We start from the raw sequence: 22,686 nt of genomic DNA on the forward strand, positions 1-22,686 counted from the left end.
TCTCTGTGGAGGCGGCTTGTTGTTGTGCGGGCCAAGATGGCGGCACAGGCGGCGGCGGCGGCGCAGGCAGCGGCGGCGGCGCAGGCGGCCGCGGCGCAGGCGGCGCAGGCCGAGGCGGCGGAGTCCTGGTATCTGGCTCTCCTGGGCTTCGCCGAGCACTTCCGCACGTCCAGTCCACCCAAGATCCGCCTGTGCGTCCACTGCCTGCAGGCCGTGTTTCCCTTCAAGCCGCCTCAGCGAATCGAGGCCCGTACGCACCTGCAGCTCGGCTCGGTGCTTTACCACCACACGAAGAACAGCGAGCAGGCGCGCAGCCATTTGGAGAAAGCGGTGAGCGGCCGGGCGAGCGGGCGGGCGGGCCACGGGGTGCTGGGGGCGCGACCCTCCCCGCCGCCATCGCGTTTGGGGCTCCGAAGGCCTTCGCCCTCACCTGTGGTGACAGACACGGCTCTGCCACGCCCTCTCGCCCAGGAACTGGCAGAGCTGTCCCTGAGCCACAGCAGACCCGCCTCGGGGACCGCACGGTTGGAGGGCCGTGGCCCCGAGCGTCACTGTGAGCTCCGGCCTCAGCCTGCAGAGAAGCAGGGCGAGAGCCAGACACCCAGAGACGTGCAAGTGAGGTCTCGGGAAATCGGGGAGCGGTCGGCCCTGGACCTGGCGTTCGGACACTCGGGGTCTGCGTCTCGGGTCTCTGTCCTTTGTGCTGAGGTTATGGGGAAGATGAGACGCAGAGCCTGGGTGAACATGGATGGTCTGTGGTCCCAGGGTCAGTTGCTCCACGGGGGTCTGGAGGTCGGTGCCGCCTTCTCCCACCGTGCACTGGTCGTCTTTGAAGGAATCCCCACTCACAGACTTTAAAGAAGTAGCTGTCATTCCTCCCCTCCGTAAACTCTGTGAGTGCAGACTTGTTTCTTCTCATCCCAACGCTGTCCCTTTCACACCTCCACCTCCTTTTTGCCGTCTACCTGTCTGTTCTGACTGGAGGAGCTCCTTGAGTCATCTCAGGTTTAAATGCACTGACCCGTGGTCTGTCTAAGAAAATTGCCTTCAGGACGGATGAAATTCTTGTTCCAGGCTGTGCAGAGTTAGCACTTCTGATCCTCACCGATCACCAGCTTCCTTATTTCCAGAGTGAGACCACACAGGCTTAGCCAGGTGAAGTGATTAGCAAAGATCACTCTGTGAGGTCTTGGTTTTGGTTTTTTGGGCAAAAGTCGTACTTTTGGGATGTCTGTGATGTGAGCACTCATCACATCAGAGGCAAGAAGATAATAAACACTAGACTAGCCTGGGCTACATAGCAAAAATGTCTCAAAGAAAGAAAGTTAGGTCTGGCTAGATGACTCGGTGGACAAAGGTATGATAACCTGAGTTCAATCATTAGAACCCAGTCAAAGGTGAGAACTGATTCCCAAATTTTGTCTTCTGAACTCAACATGTGTCTGCACTCATATACATCATATACACACACACAAATAATAGTTAATTTTAAAAATAAAATGAAGAGTTGGGTGTGGTGGTAGATGCCCCTAATCCCAACACTCAGGAGACGGGGTGAATCTCTGTGAGTACTGCAGAACATCCGGGACTGCCAAGAAGACCCTGCTCAAAAACAACCAATGATGGTGATGAAAACAGCAATTAAAAAACGAAACCTGGCCTCAACTTTGTGGATTTTATAAAGAGTTAATTATTTTCAGTTATGTGTGTGGGTATATGCACATAAATGTTGTGCCCATTGAGGTCAGAGGCCTTGAGTCCCCGGGAGCTAGAGTTAGAGTCAGAGTCATATGTGAGCTGCCCTATGGAGGTGCTGGGAACAGAACTTGGGTCCTGTGCAGAGCAGCATGTGCTCTTAACTGCTGAGCCATCTCTCTAGTCCCCTCAGTTTAGTGATCATCAGTTCCTGTACTAGAACAAGATATCATTATTGTGTTAGTAAAGTTGGGTTTTGTTGTTGTTGTTGTTTTGCTTTTTCTTTCATTCATCAAGGAGATGAATTCCCCTCCCACTGAACGTCAAGCCTGTTTTGGACTCTGGGTATTAGCTGACTGAACAATCCCTACCCATGGAAGCTTTTTTTAGTTAGACTAGCAGTCAGTAGGCTGTTGTATAAGAGCTGTGGACACTGGACCACAGGAAGGCATAGAGTTGATGTCGGGCTAATTGGGACAGTGGGGATGAGAGAGTCTGTTATTTGCATGAGTGACATTTGAATGGTGTGAGCTAGTGAACCCACTCGGCTTCAGGTCAATAACAAGGAGTGCCTGTGGCCAGCAGTGGATTGGAGAGGCCAGGGCAGTAGGGAGTGAGGTGACCCTGCCAAGTGCCAGGCTTCAGTGTAGGCGCAGGCTGGAGGCTGCCAGGGCCTGCCTGCTTCTGAAACTTTCCTTCTTTCTTTCTTTCTTTCTTTCCTTCCTCCCTTCCTTCCTTTCTTTTTTTTCTGTGTGTATGTCTTGTATGTATGTATGTATGTGTTTTGTCTATTATCAGCTTGATACAGTACAAATTCTTATTCTAATAGTGAAATGTTTCACTGAGGCTTGCCCAGTGATTGAGTAAATCCAAAACATTATAAGCCACAGTCATCCTAGGGTCCCCCTGTTAGGTAGTCTCCCTGGTTCTGTGAGTTGCAATCTGATTGTTCTTTGCTTTACATCTAGTGTCCACTTATGAGTGAGTACATACCATGTTTGTCCTTCTGGGTCTGGGTTACCGCACTCAGGATGGCATTTTCTAGTTCCATCCATTTGCATGCACATTCCATGCTGTCATTGTTTCTACTGCTGGGAACTCTTTTCTTTCTTACTCAGGGCAGCTAATCCCACCACCTCTCTCACTCTTGTTTCTTTGGGTGTCGGTGTGTCCTCGTATTTCTCCCACTCAGCCATGTGCTGCAGTTGCTCTCCCTTAGCCCTTGGCTTTGAGACCAGTAACTGAAACCCTTACCCTTGTGAAGTGCTTTTCCTTGATGGAACAGAAACCTGACTCCTGTGAGGTCTCCCACAGAACTACATGTTGCCCTTCATAGGTCACCCCAGCTCAATACTTGGAAAACCTTGTTAATCTCAGCTGCTCCTCCATTCAAAATCTGAGGAGTTTCATTTAAAGTGGCATGTATAGCCCCCCCTTTTTTGTCCTTGGAGTGACCCTCGGACGCTGTACATAAGCCACTCCCTGCTGCCAAGCTGTATCACTGACTCCTTAATGTATTCTTACTGCCCTTTCCCCAAAGCACAGCCATGAACTTTCCTCTCTTGGACCCACTCAGTAAAGAATCATAGCATGAATCACACACAGACCTGTAGTCTCAGAGCCCTGAAACGGGTTTCAGCCAGCCCAGGAATTCCAAGCTAGCCTGAGCCACAGGACAAGATGCCCTTTTCTTTCTTCCTTTATTTATTTTTTAATAAGACTTTTTTTTTTTAAATCTCCCCTTTATTTATTTATTTATTTTTAAGATTTATTTATTTATTATGTGTACAGAAGAGGGCACCAGATCTCATTACAGATGGTAGTGAGCCGCCATGCGGTTGCTGGGAATTGAACTCAGGACCTCTGGAAGAGCAGTCGGTACTCTTAACCACTGAGCCATCTACCCAGCCCTAATAAGACTTTTTTTTTTTTGAGTTATTTATTTATTTATTTTATGTATATATAAGTGCTCTATCTGCATGTATGACCTTATGTCAGAAGAGGACATTAGATCCCACTACAGATGGTTGTGAGCCACCATGTGGTTGCTGGGAATTGAACTCAGGAGCTCTGGAAGAACAGCCAGTGCTCTTAACCTCTGAGTCATCTCTCCAACCTGCCCTTTTCTATAAAAAACTAAAAGTGTAATTGAGTTCTTTTAGAAAGTGCTGGGGTGAGAGGTATGCGGCACCACACCTGGCTGGTTCTTAGGTTTGAAATTGTGCTGGGGTTGGGGATTTAGCTCAGTGGTAGAGCGCTTACCTAGCAAGCGTGAGGCCCTGGGTTCGATCCTCAGCTCTGTAAAAAAAAAAAAAAAAGACAAAAAAAAAAAAAAAAGACAAAATAACAAGAAATTGTGCATTCTGTTCCTTCCTTCCTTTGCTGGTCTTTATCAGCATATCCACAGCATGCCCACACTGTAGATGATACCACCCTCTACTGTGAGTCCCCATTAGCAGATATCTCAGGTGTCAAGTACAGTATGCAGTGCTGCATTCAACAGCTCTTAAATAGGTGTCTGATGTCCAGTCACAGTGCCTGTGTCGTTCAGTCACCTTGTCAACATAGTATATAGAATAGCAACTCTTACCACATATAGGGTAAGTTCAGAGCAATAAGGTATTTTGAGAAAGAGACCATGAGCCCATAACGTTTTGCCATCATTTGATCGGGTATGTTGGAAAGCTGGGATGGGAATGTTGCTCTTTTAATTTTATTTTATGTGGATTGGTGTTTTGCCTGCATGTATGTCTGTGTGAGGATGTCAGATCCCCTGGAACTGGAGTTACAGACAGTTGTGAGCTGCCATGTGCTTGCTGGGAATTGAATCCAGGGTCCTCTGGAAGGGCAGCCAGTGCTTTTAACTGCTGTGCCATCTCTCCAGCCCTGGAAGTGTTGTCTTATCCTAGCTTCCTAGCAGTACTTGGGGTCTTGGGAAATCCTGTAAATAAGAGAAGGCTAGAAATTTCACCCCTCCATCTGTCCCTTCCTCCCTCCCTCTTTTCCTTCTTCCCTTCCTCCGTGTGCGTGTGTAAGAGAGAGAGAGAGAGAGAGAGAGAGAGAGAGAGAGAGAGAGAGAGAATAGGTGTGTAAAGCCATCCTCTTTAGAATCTTTGTGGGGTGTGGACATGTGGGAATTCTCACTGCTCTGAAATGCTCCAACAAGCAACAATGGTGTGAGCTCTCCTCTTCACAGAATTTGCTTTTCTTTCTTTTTTTTTTTTTTTTTTTTTTTGGTTTTTCGAGACAGGGTTTCTCTATGTAGCTTTGCGCCTTTCCTGGAACTCACTCGGTAGCCCAGGCTGGCCTCGAACTCACAGAGATCCGCCTGCCTCTGCCTCCCAAGTGCTGGGATTAAAGGCGTGCGCCACCACCGCCCGGCCAAGAATTTGCTTTTCTTGCTGGAGAGCCTGAAAGCTGCTGCTGCAGGCAATGTGAGGCTGCGTTATGTCACACAGATCCTGCTATTCCTGTGTGAATTTGGTCTGTCTTCAAAGCCAAAATGTGGCTTCTGCTTCATTTTCACACCCATCCTTCAAGCAGACAGGCTCATTTCAGTGGTCTGCCCATCTCCATGGGACTGATAGACTGTGGATGGCATCAGTTGTTTTCTCAAGTTTTGAGACAAGAATGGAAACTGAACCTGGAAATCATCAGTTGAGTAAACTGGCTGGTCAGCAAGCCCAGATGCCCTCCTGCCTCTGCTTCCCAGAGCTGGAATTATAGGCATGCATCATAGCACCTTGTTTATGTGGATACTGGGTGTCGGGACTCAGAGAGTACTTGCTGACTGAGCATCTCCCAACCTTCTTTAATTTGTGGTGCTGGGGATTGAACCTAGGCTCTTACTGCATGCTTGAGCATGCATCCTACCATATGCTATCTACTCCTCACTCTGCCAGCCCCAAACTTTGTTCTTTTGATCCCATAATCCCTTTTGTCTCTGGACCTGCAAGTGTGAATTGTCATTCTTAGATGCTCCCAGTTTGAAAGCCACAGAGAAGAAAGGAATTGTTATTTTCTGCATCTGCAGTCATTCTGTGGCCTGGCTGAGGACACCATGCTGATGGCTCGCTGCCTCTGGGTTGCTTTGCTGGATGGGGTTGGCCTCCTAGGCTGGAGTGACTGTCCAGGCCTCCATAATGACCTGCCCTAGCTGCTCTGGGATGATGGCTTTGCTCATCTGACCTGGAAAGCAGCTCCAGCTCCACTGATCAGACACTGTTATTCTCTGGGTGACATGGAAGTTTCTTCCCTTTCTCTGGATGCCTTGAAGCTCAGATGTAGCAATTCTTTCTCTCCTGGATTTTGACCACGTCCTACTACATTCCATAGCCTGGACTAGAAACCCATGCCCAGACTTCGGCCACCCTGCAGAGCAGCAGCTCCATGTGCTTTTTCCTGTTTTCCTTTCTGCTCTCTCTGTCTCTCACTCTCCTCTCTCTCACTCTCTCCATCATCTCTGACTTTAGGAACTAAAGTCAGCATCACCTTTTATTCTGACTCACCCCTGCTTGCCTCTTCCACTTCATCATGTCTTCATAATACTGTTCTGTTTCTATGTTCATGTGCCATCCCTGTGTTAAGCTCTATCTCATTGGATCCTCAGCAGACCAATGTGATAAAGACCTCCTGACTTCCCTTTTCACATTGTGTAGTGTGTGCATGTGTGTACACAGAGCATGTGTGCAGGTCAGAGGATAGCTTGTGGAAGTCTGTTCTCTTAGGTGGTCAGGCTTGGTGGCAGGCACCTTGACCCACTGAGCCGTCTTGCCCATCCCTCTCCTGAGTGCCTTATGCCCACACTCAGGCATTAGGGAAGCCCCCTGTTTGCAGTCATGACTGTGAGTCTGTGGCTATCTTTGCTCAGGTTGGTGGATTAGAAAACCTGATTTTTTTTTTTTTCAGTTACTTCGTTTTCTATGAATGAGAAGCCTATAATCCCTGCACTTTGGAGGCTGAGGCAGGAAAAAAAAAAAGCTATTCAAGGCCAGCATAACCTTGCCTCAAAAGCCAAAAAACATGAGGCTGGGCAAATACTCACTGGGTAAAAACTGTTGCTGTTGAAGAATGAGGACTTGAATGCAGATCTCAGTCTCCATGTGAAAGATCTGGCATGTGCACATAACCCCACCGGGAACCCCAGTGCTGTGGCTGCTGAGGAGCAGGAACAAGAAGAGCACTGGGGCTTGCTGGCTGCTAGCCTACCTCCAGTCTCAAGGGAATAAGGGAGAGGACAGAGCATGACGGAAAGACCTGACTCCCACAGGCTGCCCTCTGACTTCCACAGTCACACCATGGCCTATTGAATGTGTGTGTGTGTGTGTGTGTGTACATACATATAAGTAAATCATATAAACAAATGAGATGTTTAAAAAAATCTGGGCAGGTCCTTTGATTCCTCCCCCACGGGGTCAGGCTCCACACCCAGGGGTGGACTCCCAGCCAGCTAAGCTTTGTAGCCCCAGCTAGTCCAGGGCTTGGTTCCTTTCTTACCAGCTCTTCTGTGTCTGGAGCATCCTGCTTCCCCTTTTCTACAGAGCCCTACGCTCACATCCTACTCTAGCCTTCAAAGCCCAGCACCAAGTAGATGCCCCATCTTGTGTGGCCTTTGGTCACAGTGGAGTGGACAAAGGGCCCAGTCCACCTGTCCACACCTTTTGGGCTCCTCTCAAATGTTAATTCTTAGGTAACTGTTTGTTGGACCCTAGGTTGGCAGGTCAGTGTTAGGTGTGTTCTTAGGAAGTCCCTGAAGATCCAAATGACTGTACACTGCATTACACACTAACTAGGAACCTGTTGGAACATGTAGCTTGAGACATAGTGGTTCCCCAAGTCAAAGCTGACCCCCGGAATACTTTTATTTATTTACTTATTTATTTAGAGACAGGATCTCACTGTTTAGCTTTGGATAGCTGTGTAGAGCAGTCTGGCCTCAAACTCATAAAGTTTCACCTGCCTCTGTCTCTCCAGTGCTGGGATTAAAGGACCATGCCTAGCTAGTTATTTTTATATGTCTTCTTCTGTTTGTGTGTACACCTGAATGTAGGTGCCTGTGGAGACTAAAGATGTTGAGAAGCTGGAGTTATGGATGGTTGTGAGCTGCCCAGTATGATGGGTTCTGGGAACCAAGCATGAGTCCTCTGCAAGAACAGTAAACACTTGTTAACTGCTGAGCCATTTCTCTGGGTTTGTTGTTGTTGTTATTTTGTTTTGATTTGAAGATGTTTCAGTACACATCCTCAGGTTGGCCAGCTGCTGTCCATACTGGCACGCCCCTTCTGAGGCTAGCTCTGCCTTCTTCAAGCCTCTTTGATATGCTACTTCCTCAGGAGGGACTTGTCCCCATACACCAACCCCCTCCCCAAGTGTAACTCACTCCTCAGGCAAAGCTTTGCTGAATGTCCAAGCTTTCTGCCAGACTATCATCAGCCCTGCTGGAATATGGCCAAGTTTACCAGGGTTCCCTCCCTGTGCTCTGTGGGAGCACTAGCTGACGTTAGAAGGAGAAGTCCCCTCTTTGTTAGGCGGCTACCAAGTGCCCTGCAGCTTCCATTCCCACGACCAGATTGCAGGGAAAACAAGCACACAACCCCCTTCCCCACAGTGCTCTTGGTGATGGGCACGCTGTGCCAGCCTCAGCATGAACCGAATAGCCAGGCACCAAACATTTGCCTCAAAATTAATTAATCCTTTTTCTTTCTCTTTCAGTGGTTGATATCACAGCAAGTATCCTTTTCTTGTGTGTATGTGTGTGATGGTGGGGGCCCGTGCTAGGGATGGAACCCAGAGCCTGGGGCATGCTAAGCAAGTGTTCTGCCACTGAGCCGTACTCCAAGGCCCTGAACTGTGCTCTTGAGGAAATGTCCTGCTTGAATGAAAAGCTCCCCTTCCCTGGCATATCATGTGCCCTAGCTGCCCTGGAAGCCAGCCACCACTCTGGGCAGCAAGGTCCTCATCCTGCTCCAAGGTGTCCTCTTGCCCTGCAGCGCGGAGGGGGAGGGGACTCACTTGGAGCTGTGGTCCTTTTTAAAGAGATGTCTTTGCACTAGGCAGTAGTGGTGCACTGTGGAGGCTGAGGCAGGGGGATCTCTGTGAGTTCAAGGCCAGCATGGTCTACATAGAGAAACCCTGTCTCCAAAAACAAAAACAAAACAAACAGATATCTTTGCATTGTACTTCCTTAACTGGACTTCTCCAGATCCCACAGTTTGAAGATGTTAAATTTGAGGCAGCAAGCCTGTTGTCAGAGCTATATTGTCAAGAGGTGAGAACATGGTACTGGTTCTGAAAGCAGAGTCTCTCCCTGTCTCCTGGCTTAGCGGGAGATTATGCTTCCCAGTTGGATAGACGTTCACATTATGTTCAACCCTCAGAGACCCTGGGGACTCACCCCATGATTGTTGAAAACACCAGTTCCAGGAGGGGCTCAGAGCCCTTCTGTGGAGTGCTGCAGCCTGTATACAGAGCCTGTGCATGGTTCACACTCTCATTCCTGTGTTTATTACTTCAGGGCTAGAGACAAGCTGGTGCCTCGTCTGAGCTAGACAGATCCTGCCACTGAGCTCTGTCCTGTCCCCTCCCAGTGTGCACTGTCTACTGTAGTAGAAGTGACTCGGCACCATTGTCCAGTGTTCTTAAGGGGTAACTTCTCCTTGTGTCTTTTTTGTCGTCCTGGGGCCGCCATGGCCTTATGCCTGTTAAGTAGACACCTTCTAGCACTGAACTGCACCTCCATCTTTTAGATTTTGTTGTTATTTATTTTTATTTTATGGGTATAAGTGTTTTGTGTATGTAAGTGTACCACATCCTTGCCAGTTGTCCAGAGTTTAGAAGTGGACATGAGATCCTGTGGAACTGGAGTGACAGATGGTTGTGAGCTGCCATGTGGGTGCTAGGAACTGAACCAGGCCCTCTGCAAGAGCAGCAAAGTGCTCTTAACCACAGAGCCAGCCATCTCTCCAACCTCCCTCAAATTGTGTGTGGGGGGTTGAAGTTTTTTTGGGGGTGGGTGTCGTTTTGAGACTGTTCTAGTATATAGCCTTGGCTGGCGTAGAGATCCACCTGCCTCTGCTTGCCAAATGCTGGGATTAAAGGCGTGAACGGCCAGACCCAACACCAAATATAAGTGTGTATGTGTGTGTGTGTGTGTGTGTGTGTGTATATAACTTTTTAAGTTGTTTTTTGAGACATAGTCTCACTATGTACCTATACCTAGCTGGCCTAGAATTTGCTGTGTAACCTGGACTGGCTTCAAATCCATACCTCCTGCCTTAGCTTCCTCAATACTGAGATCCCAGGTGACATTGCCTACCATTCCTGTCTGAATAAGAAACTTATTATATTTTATATTCTAATCTTTTTGTTTTGTTTTTTAAATTTTTTCCTTGTTTTGTTTTTTTTGAGACAGGATCTCGATACATAGCTCTAGATGTCCTAGAACTCACTATGTAGACCAGGCTGACCTCGAACTCTTAGAGATCTATCTCCTTAATGCTGAGATTAAATGTATGAACCACCATGCATTTATATTCTAAATTTTTTTTTTTTTTTTTTTTTTGGTGGAAGAGTGTCGCCCTGTAGCTTAGGCAGGCCTTGAACTCACAGGCAGTCCTGCTTCAGACTCCTAAGCATTGATAAGACAGTGTGAGTCACCACACCTATCGAGAAGTGATTTCAGGATCCATGCAGACTCTCCCCAAGTGGCAAGTGCACTGTACTAGCATTCCCTTCTCCCCCCATGAGGTGGCAGCTGCTGCATCAGGGTCCAGCTCTATTGCCAGCTTGTCCTCCTCCTTGAACTTGAAACGGTTTCCTTTCAGAACTCTGTGGATGCAGCAAAGCCGCTGCTGCGGAAAGCCATCCAGATCTCACAGCAGACGCCATACTGGCACTGCCGCCTGCTCTTCCAGCTCGCCGTGAGTACAGGAGCAAGCGAGTCCTTGGGGCATGAACTCAAGTACCAGTCACACAGACTCCCCTTGGGAGCCTCCTGGCTGCCCTAGGTTGTTCCGCTGTCAGTCACCTCCTCTTTCCTGCATCCTGTCTGCACCTCTTTCTCAAGGGCACCTGGATGACCCCTTGCTGGTGTTGCCTGCCCTTGACCTAGCCATCTGATATGTCCCCTGTCTTCCTGTGATACAGCCCTATCACCCACATAGCCAAAGATACTGGACTTCACAACCTTTCCCCAAGAGGTCCCCTTAGGCTCCCATGCTCACATTATCTCCTTGTAGCCTCCCATGTGCTGTTGCCAGCAGCTGAGGAAGTGATACTGTGCAAGGGAGCTGAGCTCTATACCAAGGATCTGCATGAGCCCTTCCAAGGCTCAGCCAGATTTGGTCTCTCTTTCAGTTGTTCAGGCTTCTGGCTTGAAGCATCCTTATTCCCTGCTCCCGAGACAGCCCTTCTTAGTAACTCACCTGGTATCCACCTGGGTCTGCCTGAGAACCCAGACTGCTGATTTTGTGCACCAGTAAGCGGAAATGACAGCATGGGGCGAGTATGCCCAGCTGTGTACCCCAGCAATCTGTGCTGATGGCTGTCTTGGTGCTTGAGCTCCAAACCAACACTGCAGTGACTGCTGATGGAGGAGGCGTTGGCAGCCATGGTCATTGCTTTTTCCCCTCTTCAGCAACTGCACACACTGGAAAAGGACCTGGTATCAGCCTGTGACCTCCTGGGCGTGGGGGCTGAGTATGCCCGAGTGGTGGATCTGAATATACACGGTAGGCTCCGCCCATCCTTTTTCTCCTGCTCTCTAACTTGAAAAGAGTTTGGTTGTCCTGCTGCTGACCTAAACATGGCATCTTACTGTGTGGAAGTGGCCTCTGGTGTAGTGAGCCATGCAGTCAATCCTAGGAAGTAGCCCATCAATCGATGAGACATGAATGACTGGCTGGGAAGGCAGGGGCAGTGTCTCATTGTAGAGCTGGCACTGGCAATTTCTCTATCTGGTATTTTTTTTTTCAATGTTTATTTATTTGTTAATGTATATGGTGTTCTGCCGGGAAGAGGGCACCGGATCTCATTATAGATGGTTGTGAGCTACTATGTGGTTGCTGGGTATTGAACTCAGGACCTCTGAAAGAGCAGCCAGTGCTCTTAACCTCTAAGCCATCTCTCCAGCTCCTCTATCTGGTATTTTTGAGACAAGCTGTCACGATTGTAGCCCAGGATGGCCCCCAGCTACTTGCCTTAATCCTCCTGGATGACAGTTTGCATTTCCACACACAGCTTCCAAATTTCTTGAAATGGAAAGCACTGGTAGGGTTTGTCCAGCCACAGGTGCCCCCCTTGACAGCCAAGTGTGATTCTGACACGCCCTTATGGCCTCCCTGGGTGACACCTGGATGCATGTGGTGCACTTGTGCATGTAGGCACACACATAGACATTTTTTTTTCTTTTTCTTTTTTTTTTGAGACAAGGTTTCTGTTTTGTATCTCTGGCTGTATTGGAATTCCATATGTAGACCAGTATGGCCTTGAACTCACAGAGATCCACCTGTCTCTGCCTCTTGAGTGTTGGGATCAAAGGTGTGCTCTACCATGCCTAGTTAATGTGTATTTTTTTTAAGTTCAAAGTTAAGCTGGGAATATAGTGCAATGGCGGAGTGTAAGACCTTAAGTTCAATTCCCAGCATGCCAAACCCCTGAAAAAGATGTTCATTGGTCATCGTCATCTGCATAGTAAGTTTGAGGCCAACCTGGGTTACGGGAGAACCAGCTTCGTGACTCCCCTTCCCCCCCCCCCCAAAAAAAAAACATAAATATAAATGAGAACAAAATGCAGCACTCTAAAAAGTTCTGTTATTAAGCTCATTCCCTGAGGGCAGCCTTATTGATCCCAGGGTTCCTGGTATCTTTTTAAACCTGATGTCTTGTCTCTTTTCCAGGGCACTATTCCTGCTCAGCAAAGGGATGGTAAGTTAAGGCTGGACGGGTGCAGCTGTATTGCGGGCATGAAGACACCCTGCAGGGGCTTCACTCCACAGTGTGTTCTCAAGAAGCAAGGGTTCTGCTCTGGCAGGCTTCATTCAGGGCCCTGAGGTCACAGGTGGTAGGTGTGGTATTGAGGAAGCCTGCTGTGGAGCTACCTGTACAGTTTCTTTGCTGTATCCAGCTTTTGTTTATTTGAGACAGGTTTCTCTGTGTAGCCCTGGCTGTTCTGGAACTCTCTATGTAGACCAGGCTGGCCTCAAACTCAGAGATCTGCCTGCCTCATGTCTCCTGAGTGCTGGAATTAAAGGCAAGCAATTGCTCATTCCTGACATCATTGTCAACTCCAGCTTTGCCCTCTGGGGGGACTGTCTCATCAGCTGTTGGACTGGTGACAGTGATGCTCCACCTTACCATCCCTTCCAGTTGCTGCTGATGGAACGCACAACTGCAAGAGGTACACCCACTCCTCACATCTGTAGCAGGCGCAAATTGTGGGAGAACTGGCAAGCAACCCCATCCAGAAGGAGTCATTGCGTGTCTTCTTCCTGGTGCTGCAGGTGACCCACTACCTAGATGCTGGGCAGGTATGTGGTCTTTCGGGCAGGGAGGGTTGCTCATGATATGGTCTCATTGTTGTATGTTTGTGAATGCACTAACATAGATTCAGGTTGTCCTGCTCTGGCACAGGTGCAGTTCTGCCACACTTTATAATATGACCCCAAGGGTAGAGTGTGCTCAAGGGACAGGCTTTATTCTAGTGCCCCACAGCCATTGAGTGCACACATGGTTGGGGTCTCCAAGGGAATCATGCAGCAGGCTCCCCTTCCTCAGTTCACGCAGCTTTGTGAGGGTCAGTGGTGACTTTGTGTCGCCGTATGGTTGCATTGAAGCCCTGGTACCTGTGTTTGTGTGATGGCCTCGGCTGTGATGAAATGGGAGCCACCTTGCCTGCCCTGGCCCCATGCCTGTTCCTATGGGCCCACTGGCTGCATGCCACTGTGCAGTACTGGCCAGTGTTGTAGGGACCAGGAAGTGCTTAGTGAGCCTATTGTTAGTAAGGTTCCTGTTGGGCCAGCTCCTCATGCAGCATGGAAAACATGGCAGATATGGGTTGTTCCTGACTGCTGAGAGTCACAGCTATCCTGAGAAGCTCAGGATGGCAAAACAGGAGGGTTGGCAGAAGCCGTAGTGCCAACAGCGCTTCTGTTTGTGGGAGGCCCAAGTTAACTCAGCCAGGGTCTTGCTCCCTGCCAAAGAGCTAGCCTGGACCTGGGGATGTGGCTCCTGCGATTAGGACAGGGCAGGTCCCATGCAGGAGCTGGGCAAGAGTGCTAGATCTGCTGGGGTATGGTTGCTGAGGCATACATGCCGCAGGTGAAAGAGTGTCAAGCCATGCCTGAAGCAGCTGCAGCAGTGCATCCAGACCATCTCCACGCTACACGACGATGAGATCCTGCCCAGCAACCCTGCTGACCTCTTCCACTGGTTGCCCAAGGAGCACATGTGTGTGCTCGTCTACCTGGTGAGTCCCGTCACCCTGGCCACCTGGGCTGGGAGAGGGCCCTGTGACCACCGCCCGCTCTCCTTGCAGGTCACAGTGATGCATTCAATGCAGGCTGGTGTACCTGGAGAAGGCACAGAAGTACACAGACAAGGCACTCATTGCAGTTGGAAAAGCTCAAGAGTGAGTGCCACCTGGGTGGGGATACCAAGCAATCCTAGCAGCTCCAAATTGTCCTTGACATTAGGACATGTCCACGCCCTGGGAGGCCACAGTAGCCCTCGCCTACCTGCTCTGAATCCTCCAGAGTCTATGGGTTCTGTGCACACACTTGATTTTATGCATCCCAGAATGCATGTGACCTTAGTATTGCTCTAAATCACATTGGCCCTGTGCCCTCCTCAGCACTACTGAAGGGAAGGTAAGATGGGAACACCAGAGCCTGTGGAACCTGCTGCTTTTTACCCTGAAGCTGCATTGGGCAAAAACTAAGCCCCTTTTCTTCCTTCCAAGGAGAGCTGTGCAGGGCTGCCAGGAGCTGCCTGGGGTCCCCATAGCTTGGATACTGGCCCAGGCATGCACAGTTGAAGACATCTTAGAGAACCCACTCAGCAGTTCTTGAACTCTTAGCAGGGGTGGCAGTTGTGCCAGCTTCTGTAGAGCTTACCTGTGTGTGGCATGGTGCTCAGCCCAGGGTCCTGTGGTTTTGGTGCTTGGTATCCAGGCCAGGACCTGTGCTGCTGAGCCCCTGCTGTCCCTGAGCACCACCAGTGGGGATTTCTCAGCCTTGGTGCACCTGCAGTGGCCGTGGTTGGAGCTTATGTCCTCATCTAGATGGGAAGACGTAGTGGGGTGGTGTGGGAAGGCCCTCGGGGACCATGCCTGCATGCTCACCCCTGCCTCCTGTCCCCAGTGCTGGACTGCAGCCCCATCCTGTCATCCTTCCAAGTGATTCCTCCTGGAGCATATCATCATGTGCCGGCTCGTCACAGCCACAAGGCCACTGCACTACAGAGGTAGCAAGCACAGAGCAGACGCGTGGGAGCCGGCCTGGTAGGGGCACGCGGTGTCAAGAGGGAGGTGCGTTGGCGACCTCACTGTCACTGCTCTAGCATGGTGAGCTGTAGAAATGCTACAAACTAATGCTCAGGGAACATTATGATGTAACTGGATCTGTGTCACCAAAAATGCCCACCTTTCTGAGATCTTGAGAGCATTGAGAGAAGTTGGGCTCAGTGGTCAGCATGGCAAGGAGGAAGGAGATCAGGTCCCCCTCCTCCCTGTGCAGTTCCTCCTTCCAGGACTTGGCCCTAGTTTGGCAAGCATGTCTTCCAGCCTTGAGGCTATACTCCACTGCTGGGTACCAGAGCAGGCATGATTTCCTTTCTCTCCTCAGATCTCCCAGGTCTGCCAGCTATGCCAACAGTCCCCTCGGCTCTTCTCCAACCATGCTGCCCAGTTGCACACACTGCTGGTAAGTGTGTCCTGGGTGCTGGGTCCCACCCACTCTTGCCAGAGTCCCGAACCTAGAACATACCTTACAAAGAACATGATCGTCCCTGAAAGAATTCTGGACTGTCCAGTAAATAACCCTGTGACACTACCCAGTTAGTATCCACATGTTCCTAATAGCTCTGTTCTGTCAGGGGAGGTGCCCTTTACAATAGTGTGGCGCTCATTCCAGAGGCCCAGGTACACATCATGCTTGCCTAGGGCCACTGTGTCAGCTGCCCTACATCTATCCCTGTCCTTGCAGGGCCTGTACTGTGTTTCCGTGAACTGCATGGACAATGCTGAAGCCCAATTCACCACAGCCCTGCGGGTAAGGCTGGCTCTCTGAGTGCAGTTTGTCAAGTTGGGTACCCCTAGTGATGGACCAGTTCAGGTCTGCTGCTAGAACAGTAGGCTTTCAGCCCATGTCCTCTGCCAGTCAGCTGTCACTGACCATGACAGCGACACGCAGTTCTTGTTTAGTGGGAGCTGACTGGGCGGAGGGTTCCTGAACACCCTTGGCAACATAAGGGAAAGACATATGTATCGGGGACATAGGGACAGTCTGTGTCAGCTTGTGGTACTCCTGGAGTCATGAAGAGTTCTGAGGTTGTGTCGAGTCACACTGTGTAGATGACCAGTGACTGGGACGTGCCCTTATCCGACCTAAGTCCTTTGATAGGTGCTCAGAGACAAAGGACAGGTTTTACCTCGGAGAGGGGGCTTCCCCACAAGGCACCTACACCCTTAGGTTGCTGACCTCCTATAGGTTCCTGCGTCCCTGAGAAAAACTGGTCCATTTCTCTCAGAGTGGCCCAGATGCCTCTTGGGCCAGCTCACCTCCCAGCTCTGCCCCCCTGGCCCAGGACCAAGGAAAGCTGTCCCTACCCTGGCCTCAGTGTCCTTGCAGGAAAGGGAGGCTACTGATCTGTTCCTCAGGGAGCCCCCAGTAGACATTTTGGTGAGCAGGATTCTGTTCTATGAGCAAGGTGCTGGGGCATCTCTGACTGTAGGATGGGGGTTCCTTTCCTTGGTGGTCTACATGTCTTTGGTGCTGTGTGAAGAGTCAAACTCCTCTAGCTGTACCCTTGTTTGTCTCCCTGGCCTCAGGCCTTCCTGCTGTGATGCCAAGGCCCTTCTTCAATGCCAGAAACCTCATATTCTTATTGGGTGTCTTATTTCTTTATGTGGCTTTGGCTCAGCAGCACAATGCTGAAGTCATGTGCTGAGGGGAGTCCTTTTGGAGAATCCATGGGGCGAGGAGCTAGGACAGACAAGGACCTCACCCTCAAACTCAGGCTCCTCCTGTTACCCACGGCTGACAGCCCAGTGCTGGTGCAGTCAGGGAAGGGTACTCCAGGGTTTTGTGTGCCCGGCCTGCTGCAGGCCCTGTACTTCAGTGGACATGCCCACTGCAGGGACCTGGGCTCACAGGGCTTGGGCTGCCTAGAATCTCATATCCTTTCCTCCTTCCTTCTGTCCATACTGGAGACTGAATCTAAAATTTCACACATGCCAGGCAATTGCTATATTGCCAAACTGCAGTCCCTGCTCATGTTTTTAAGAGGATATCTCAGTTGCACAGACTGGCCTTAAATTCTGATCTTTCCTGGCTGGATGTGGTGGCACACACCTTTGATCCCAGCACTCAGGAGCAGACACATGTGGGTCTCTGAATTTGAGGCCCGCATGTTTTACAGAGTGAGTTCCAGGACAACCAAGACACTGTCTTGAAAAAACCAAAAGAAAAAGAAAATTTCTGATCTTGCCTCAGCCCTCCCAAATGCTGGGGTGACCAGCCAGTACCACCACACCTAGCAGTTTACTTCTTCTTTTGACCCTGTAATGTCCCACTCTCTGTGGCTCAGTGGCAGAGAGCATGCTAAACATGCTTCGAGCTTGGTATACATCTATTGGCTTTGCAAAGAAAAACCAAGCCAGGGTGGTTGCAGGCCTCTCATCTTGGCACTCGGGACACTGAAGCAGAAAGGATAGAGAATTCCAGGCCAGTCTGGGCTGTGTGTTGAGACCGCGTCTTGCTGTTATCCTCTATTGGTCATTGATAGGATCAGGATAGCTAGCTTCCCTGTTCGTGTCCTGAATGTCCCCTGACAGGCTGATGGAGAAAGAGCTAACCTCTACTTTGTGCTTAGGTTTGGAGTGAGCTGGTGAGTTGGAAAGGAGCTCTGGGTTCAGTCAAGCTCCAGCAAGGTGTGGACAGTGGCCAGGCTGGCCACTAAATGCTCTATCTTCATTGCAGCTCACCAACCACCAGGAGCTGTGGGCCTTCATTGTGACCAACCTTGCGAGTGTGTATATACGGGAAGGAAATAGACACCAAGAGGTAGTAGGTGACATGCTTCATGTTCGGTATCCTTTCTCCATCTCTGCCCAGGGGTTGTGGGTGTCCTGGGTGCCCACAGACTTAGAAAAACCCAAATGTTGAGCTTTCTATGAGGATACATTTGAGGGGTCGGGACTGGACTGGAGCTGCACTCTTGAAGCCATGTGGCCTCTGTCCCATCCTAAGCCACTCAAGCTTTATTGACCCCACATTGTGCCTTTTAACGAAATCTTTGTGGTGCTAGGTCCAACCCAGGGCCTCTTGCATGTTGCCAAGCATTCTGCCACAGGGCCACAGCCTTGCCTCAAATCAAGGCCTAACGTCCCCACTCTCCTACATGGTTCCCTCAGATGGACACCCCCATCTTGAGGTATTCTGGCAGGCATGCTGCATATTGTTATATTCTTCCATTGGAGTGGAGGAAGCCCTGTCCCCTGTAGCATGTTCAGGGCCTGGCTTCTGGGTGGAGCTCAGGCCTCACTGACTGACATTTCTCCACCAGCTGTACAGTTTGCTTGAGAGATAAACCCAGACCACAGCTTCCCGTCAGGTGAGTAGCCTGTGTCCAACACAGACATCCCATGCTCCCATTGCTCATGGAGTGGTATGTGCTCCTGTGGGCCCCAGACTGCCATACAGACTCGACACTGCCTTGTACCCCATCCTTCAACAGTCTGCAGGCCTCCCTTTGAGAAGCCTTTCTCCTATAACTGACTGTGACTCTGCTTCCCTGCAGCTCACCACTGCCTCCGAGCGGCAGCCTTCTATGTGCGGGGGCTCTTCTCCTTCTTCCAGGGCCGCTACAATGAAGCCAAGTGAGTTTGGGTTGGGCACCATGTATGATGCCTCTCCTGCCTCAGGCCACCTCTGCTTCTGTGTGACTGATAGGCCTGCAGGATGTCAGCATCTGTCTCCTTGTGCAGGCGATTTCTACGAGAAACTCTAAAGATGTCAAATGCAGAGGACCTGAACCGCTCACAGCCTGTTCACTCGTGCTGCTGGGCCACATCTTCTATGTGCTAGGGAATCACAGGGTGAGTCCCTACCTGGCCAGCGGCAGGATGGAGACCTGGGGTGCACCACTGTGGAGCCGGCACTTCCTGTCCTGGAATCCAGGAAAGCATATTGCAGAAGAACACACACTACTGACATGCAGGGTGTGGAAGGCCTGGGGGCCTGGGGTCAGGGCAGCCTAGACAACAGGTTCCCTTCCAGGTGTATATGTCAGGCTCACAAGCCTCAGACATGAGAGACAGAGCTGCCTCCTGCCATTCTCCTGTTGGCTCCTCAGCACGCCATCCCTCTGGAGTACATAGTTCCCTGGGACTGTCCCAGGACCTTAGATGGAACCAACAGTGTCAAAACCGCCTATGTCTGTGGTACCATCAACCACAGGACCTCACAAGACTTAACTTTTTTTCACTTTATGGTAAAGTATAGTGACTAGCCAGTGAGGGTAGCTTGGCTGTAGAGAGCAGGGAGTGGCCTTGGTGTTTCCAGTGTGACGGCCTGGGCATTGGCAGGACCATGTGGTTACCCCATGTGGTGGTGACTCTAGTGTGGGGTGGAGCACTCGAACAGGGATGTGGGCCAGAAATCTGCTTATCTGGCAGTGTTTGCCACTCCCATGGCTTGCCATAAAACACCCCTCTGCCTGTGTGAGCCTGACTCAGGGACAGCTGGGCCTGGCATGAAGCAACAGGGAAAGGTCAGCCAGGCCAGACCCTTCATGGGTGAAACAAGCAAGAGCCACAGCCACATGACCAGGAGAGCTGGCTCAGATGAGGGTCAAACCTTACCCTCAGGCGTCTATGGAGCCAGCCCGTATTTCAGCCTTTCCTCGGGCCAAGAGGAGGGAACAGTGCCCACCGAGGTCTGAGAATCCTCTGCTCGTTTTGATTTTGGTTGTTGGAGTGGAGGTCTGACTAGCCCTGCCTAGTGGTTTTGGTTAGGTTGTTTGCCCACTAAGCCATGCCCAGGCCTAGAATCTGGCTTAAGGCTCTTAAATTTTAATTAGATTTTACTTATTTTATGTGTGTGAATGTTTTACCTGTGTGTATGCGTGCTGCGTGCACATGCACCTGGTGCCCACAGGGATCAGAAGGATGGGTCAGATCTCCTGGTACTGAAATCAGACAGTTGTGAGCTACCATGTGGGTGCAAGAGCAGCCAGTGCTCTCAGCCTCTGAGCCATCTCTCTGCCCCTGGTTTGAGGTTTGGTGTCTGCTGCTGGGAGCTGTCACAGGACATCCCAAACCAGGCCTGCGGTCTGGACTTGAGAGCCAACCTCCTGTTCCTCGTGTGGGTCAGCATCAGGGGCGTGCTCCCCAACTCCCCTGGCCTCATCATGAGAGCACTGGGCTCTAGGTCAGCAGCTCGGCTCACACAGAAGCTGAGTAGAAGGGGTTACGGGCCAGAGACCCCACCTACAGAAGCCAGCTCAATGGAGCAGACCTTCCCATCAGTCCAGTGGCTTCTTCCTCCTGAAGCAGACATTTGCACAGGCTGCTTTCCCTCAGAGGCCCAGGGACACCTACGTGAATTCGCAGTTCCTTTCTTTTCTTTTTGTTTGCTTTTGTCTTTCAAGACAGGGTTTCTCTGTGTACCCCTGGCTGTCCTGGAACTCGTTCTGTAGACCAGGCTGTCTGGAACTCACAGATCCACCTGCCTTTGCCTCCCGAGGAGGGATTTGCTGGATAAAGGTGTGGACCACCTCCATCCAATCTTTTTTGTTTTTTGTTGTTTTTGTTTTTCGAGACAGGGTTTCTCTGTGTAGCTTTGGAGCCTGTCCTGGAACTCACTCTGTAGTAGACCAGGCTGGCCTCGAAACTCACAGAGATCCTCCTGCTCTGCCTCCTGAGTGCTGGGATTAAAGGCATGCGCCACCAACACCTGCTAATCATTTCTTATTGTGGGTCCAGAGCTGTCTTTTTCCTCTAGCTAGCAAGAGGCCCACTGTGGCCCACTTATTGCCGTCATGTGCAGAGCTCAGTGTGCAAGGATGCTCAGTTGTTTTTTTTCAAGGTGGACAAGAGTACCTTCAGAGGACCATTTTAAGTAGGCTCTGAGGTTGGACTCCTAGTTTGTCTAGCAGCACTAGAAACATAAAATGGGGCAGGTGGAGTCAAAGCCACTCTTCCAAAGCCACCAGTTCATTCTTAGCTTTTTGATTGGCAGGAGAGTAACAACATGGTGGTGCCTGCCATGCCAGCTGGCCAGCAAGATCCCAGACATGTCTGTGCAACTGTGGTCCTCGGCCCTCCTGAGAGGTGAGAGTGAACAAGGCTACCAGGCATACTTTTTGGGGCCCTGATAGCATATGAGCAGGGGTACATCTTCAGAGGATTTTTTGTTTTTGTTTATTGAAGACAGGGTCTTGATGCATAGCCCTGGCTGGCCTGGAATTCTATGTAGGACAAGGCTGGCCTTGAACTCACAGAGATTTTACACTCCTTTGTCTGCCAAGGCCACTGTGCCTGGCTTTCCAGGGGACTTTTAAGGACTATGCAGGTGGGGGGTGGGGCGTCTCCTTACAGGGCTTTATGGATGATCCTCCTGGACCTCAAGATGGGTTTGGATTCCTGAGGACAATTCCTGTCTGCTCTGGTGTATGGTTTTGACCACCAGGAAATGAACTAGACAATGACACCTGCCCCATCTCAGATCTAAACAAGGCATGCGGGAATGCCATGGATGCCCATGAGGCTGCACAGATGCACCAGAACTTCTCACAGCAGCTGCTGCAGGAACCACATTGAAGCCTGCAGCCTCCCAGAGCACAACCTCATTACGGTATACAAGGGTGGGGAAACGGACACGGGATGAGGGACTCGGCTCCTCAGGTGTGGAGGGGCTGTGTCAGTTGTCCCTCTCAGAAGGTCACCAGGCTTACCCATGTGTGTTCTTCCACAGTGGACAGATGGCCCACCCCCTGTGCAGTTCCAAGCTCAGAATGGACCCAACACCAGCCTGGCCAGCCTTCTGTGAGGCCCCTATGGCCTTTGTCCCCAACTTGGACCCAAACACTGGAGCTTTTCTGGGAACAAAACCACCAGGGTGTCCACCAACCCCTCACCATTGTCCGGAGCTGAGTCCCAGTAGTGCTGGAGTCATCATCTGCCGCTGAGGGGTGACGGCGGTCCCGCTGTCCCAGGCCTCAGTGCGTCTGTTGGAGAGGACTGATGACCTGATCTGGGTCCGAGTCTCACCTGTGAGGAATAGGATGACAATCTGTGCGGGGGCATCATCAGACTGCCCACCAAACCTTGGTGCCGACTACCTAAGTACAACTGCACAGAGCAGCCCGGGGCGAGCTGAGGGGGAGAGCAGTAGCCCTCACTTTCCTCATCCTGCTGTTCTTCCAGTGTCCCTGCACTCAGGGACTTCTGAGGACCTGGGAAGTCAGCCTCTCAACCTGACTGTTCCTGGAAGGTGGCTCTAGTGCCGGGGAGGAGCTTGGACAGGGTGTGCGTGTGCAGTTGATGCAACCGAGACCTTGTGTCCCCACCATGCCCTCGGCAAGTCCTTGCTTATATTCAGAGCCACCTCTTGGCTCTGCCTGGCCACTGGGCAGGAGTCCCACTGGACCTGGACGAAGGAGCTTCCTTCCGGCAGCTGTGTGGCCTTCCCATGGAGGACAGTCATGGGACCAGCTTCGCCCCTCCTCCTAGCTTGAGGGCTGCACCAAGGTGACACAGTGGTGTCAAGAGACAAT

At 50.7% G+C, this 22,686-nt stretch overlaps 1 protein-coding gene across 1 annotated transcript; it reads left to right on the forward strand.

Annotated features, from left to right (window-relative positions):
* The first annotated feature begins 19 nt into the window (after positions 1-19).
* Positions 20-22,013, forward strand: LOC114682856 (MAU2 chromatid cohesion factor homolog). Its single transcript, XM_028856924.2, is given in 30 exon segments — positions 20-330; positions 8,407-8,424; positions 8,897-8,962; positions 10,518-10,613; positions 11,330-11,402; positions 11,405-11,423; positions 12,591-12,618; positions 13,060-13,077; positions 13,079-13,114; positions 13,116-13,222; positions 14,014-14,158; positions 14,228-14,257; positions 14,259-14,297; positions 14,299-14,320; positions 15,051-15,091; positions 15,093-15,142; positions 15,350-15,362; positions 15,534-15,611; positions 15,894-15,959; positions 17,889-17,972; positions 18,475-18,493; positions 18,496-18,522; positions 18,709-18,787; positions 18,896-18,945; positions 18,948-19,006; positions 21,150-21,179; positions 21,181-21,241; positions 21,636-21,721; positions 21,723-21,764; positions 21,885-22,013. Coding segments are annotated over 30 exon segments (1,851 nt in total). The 5' UTR covers positions 20-36; the 3' UTR covers positions 21,960-22,013.
* Positions 22,014-22,686: the final 673 nt, after the last annotated feature.

The sequence above is a fragment of the Peromyscus leucopus genome, chromosome 17, assembly GCF_004664715.2.
Source record: "Peromyscus leucopus breed LL Stock chromosome 17, UCI_PerLeu_2.1, whole genome shotgun sequence".
NCBI lineage: Eukaryota > Metazoa > Chordata > Mammalia > Rodentia > Cricetidae > Peromyscus > Peromyscus leucopus.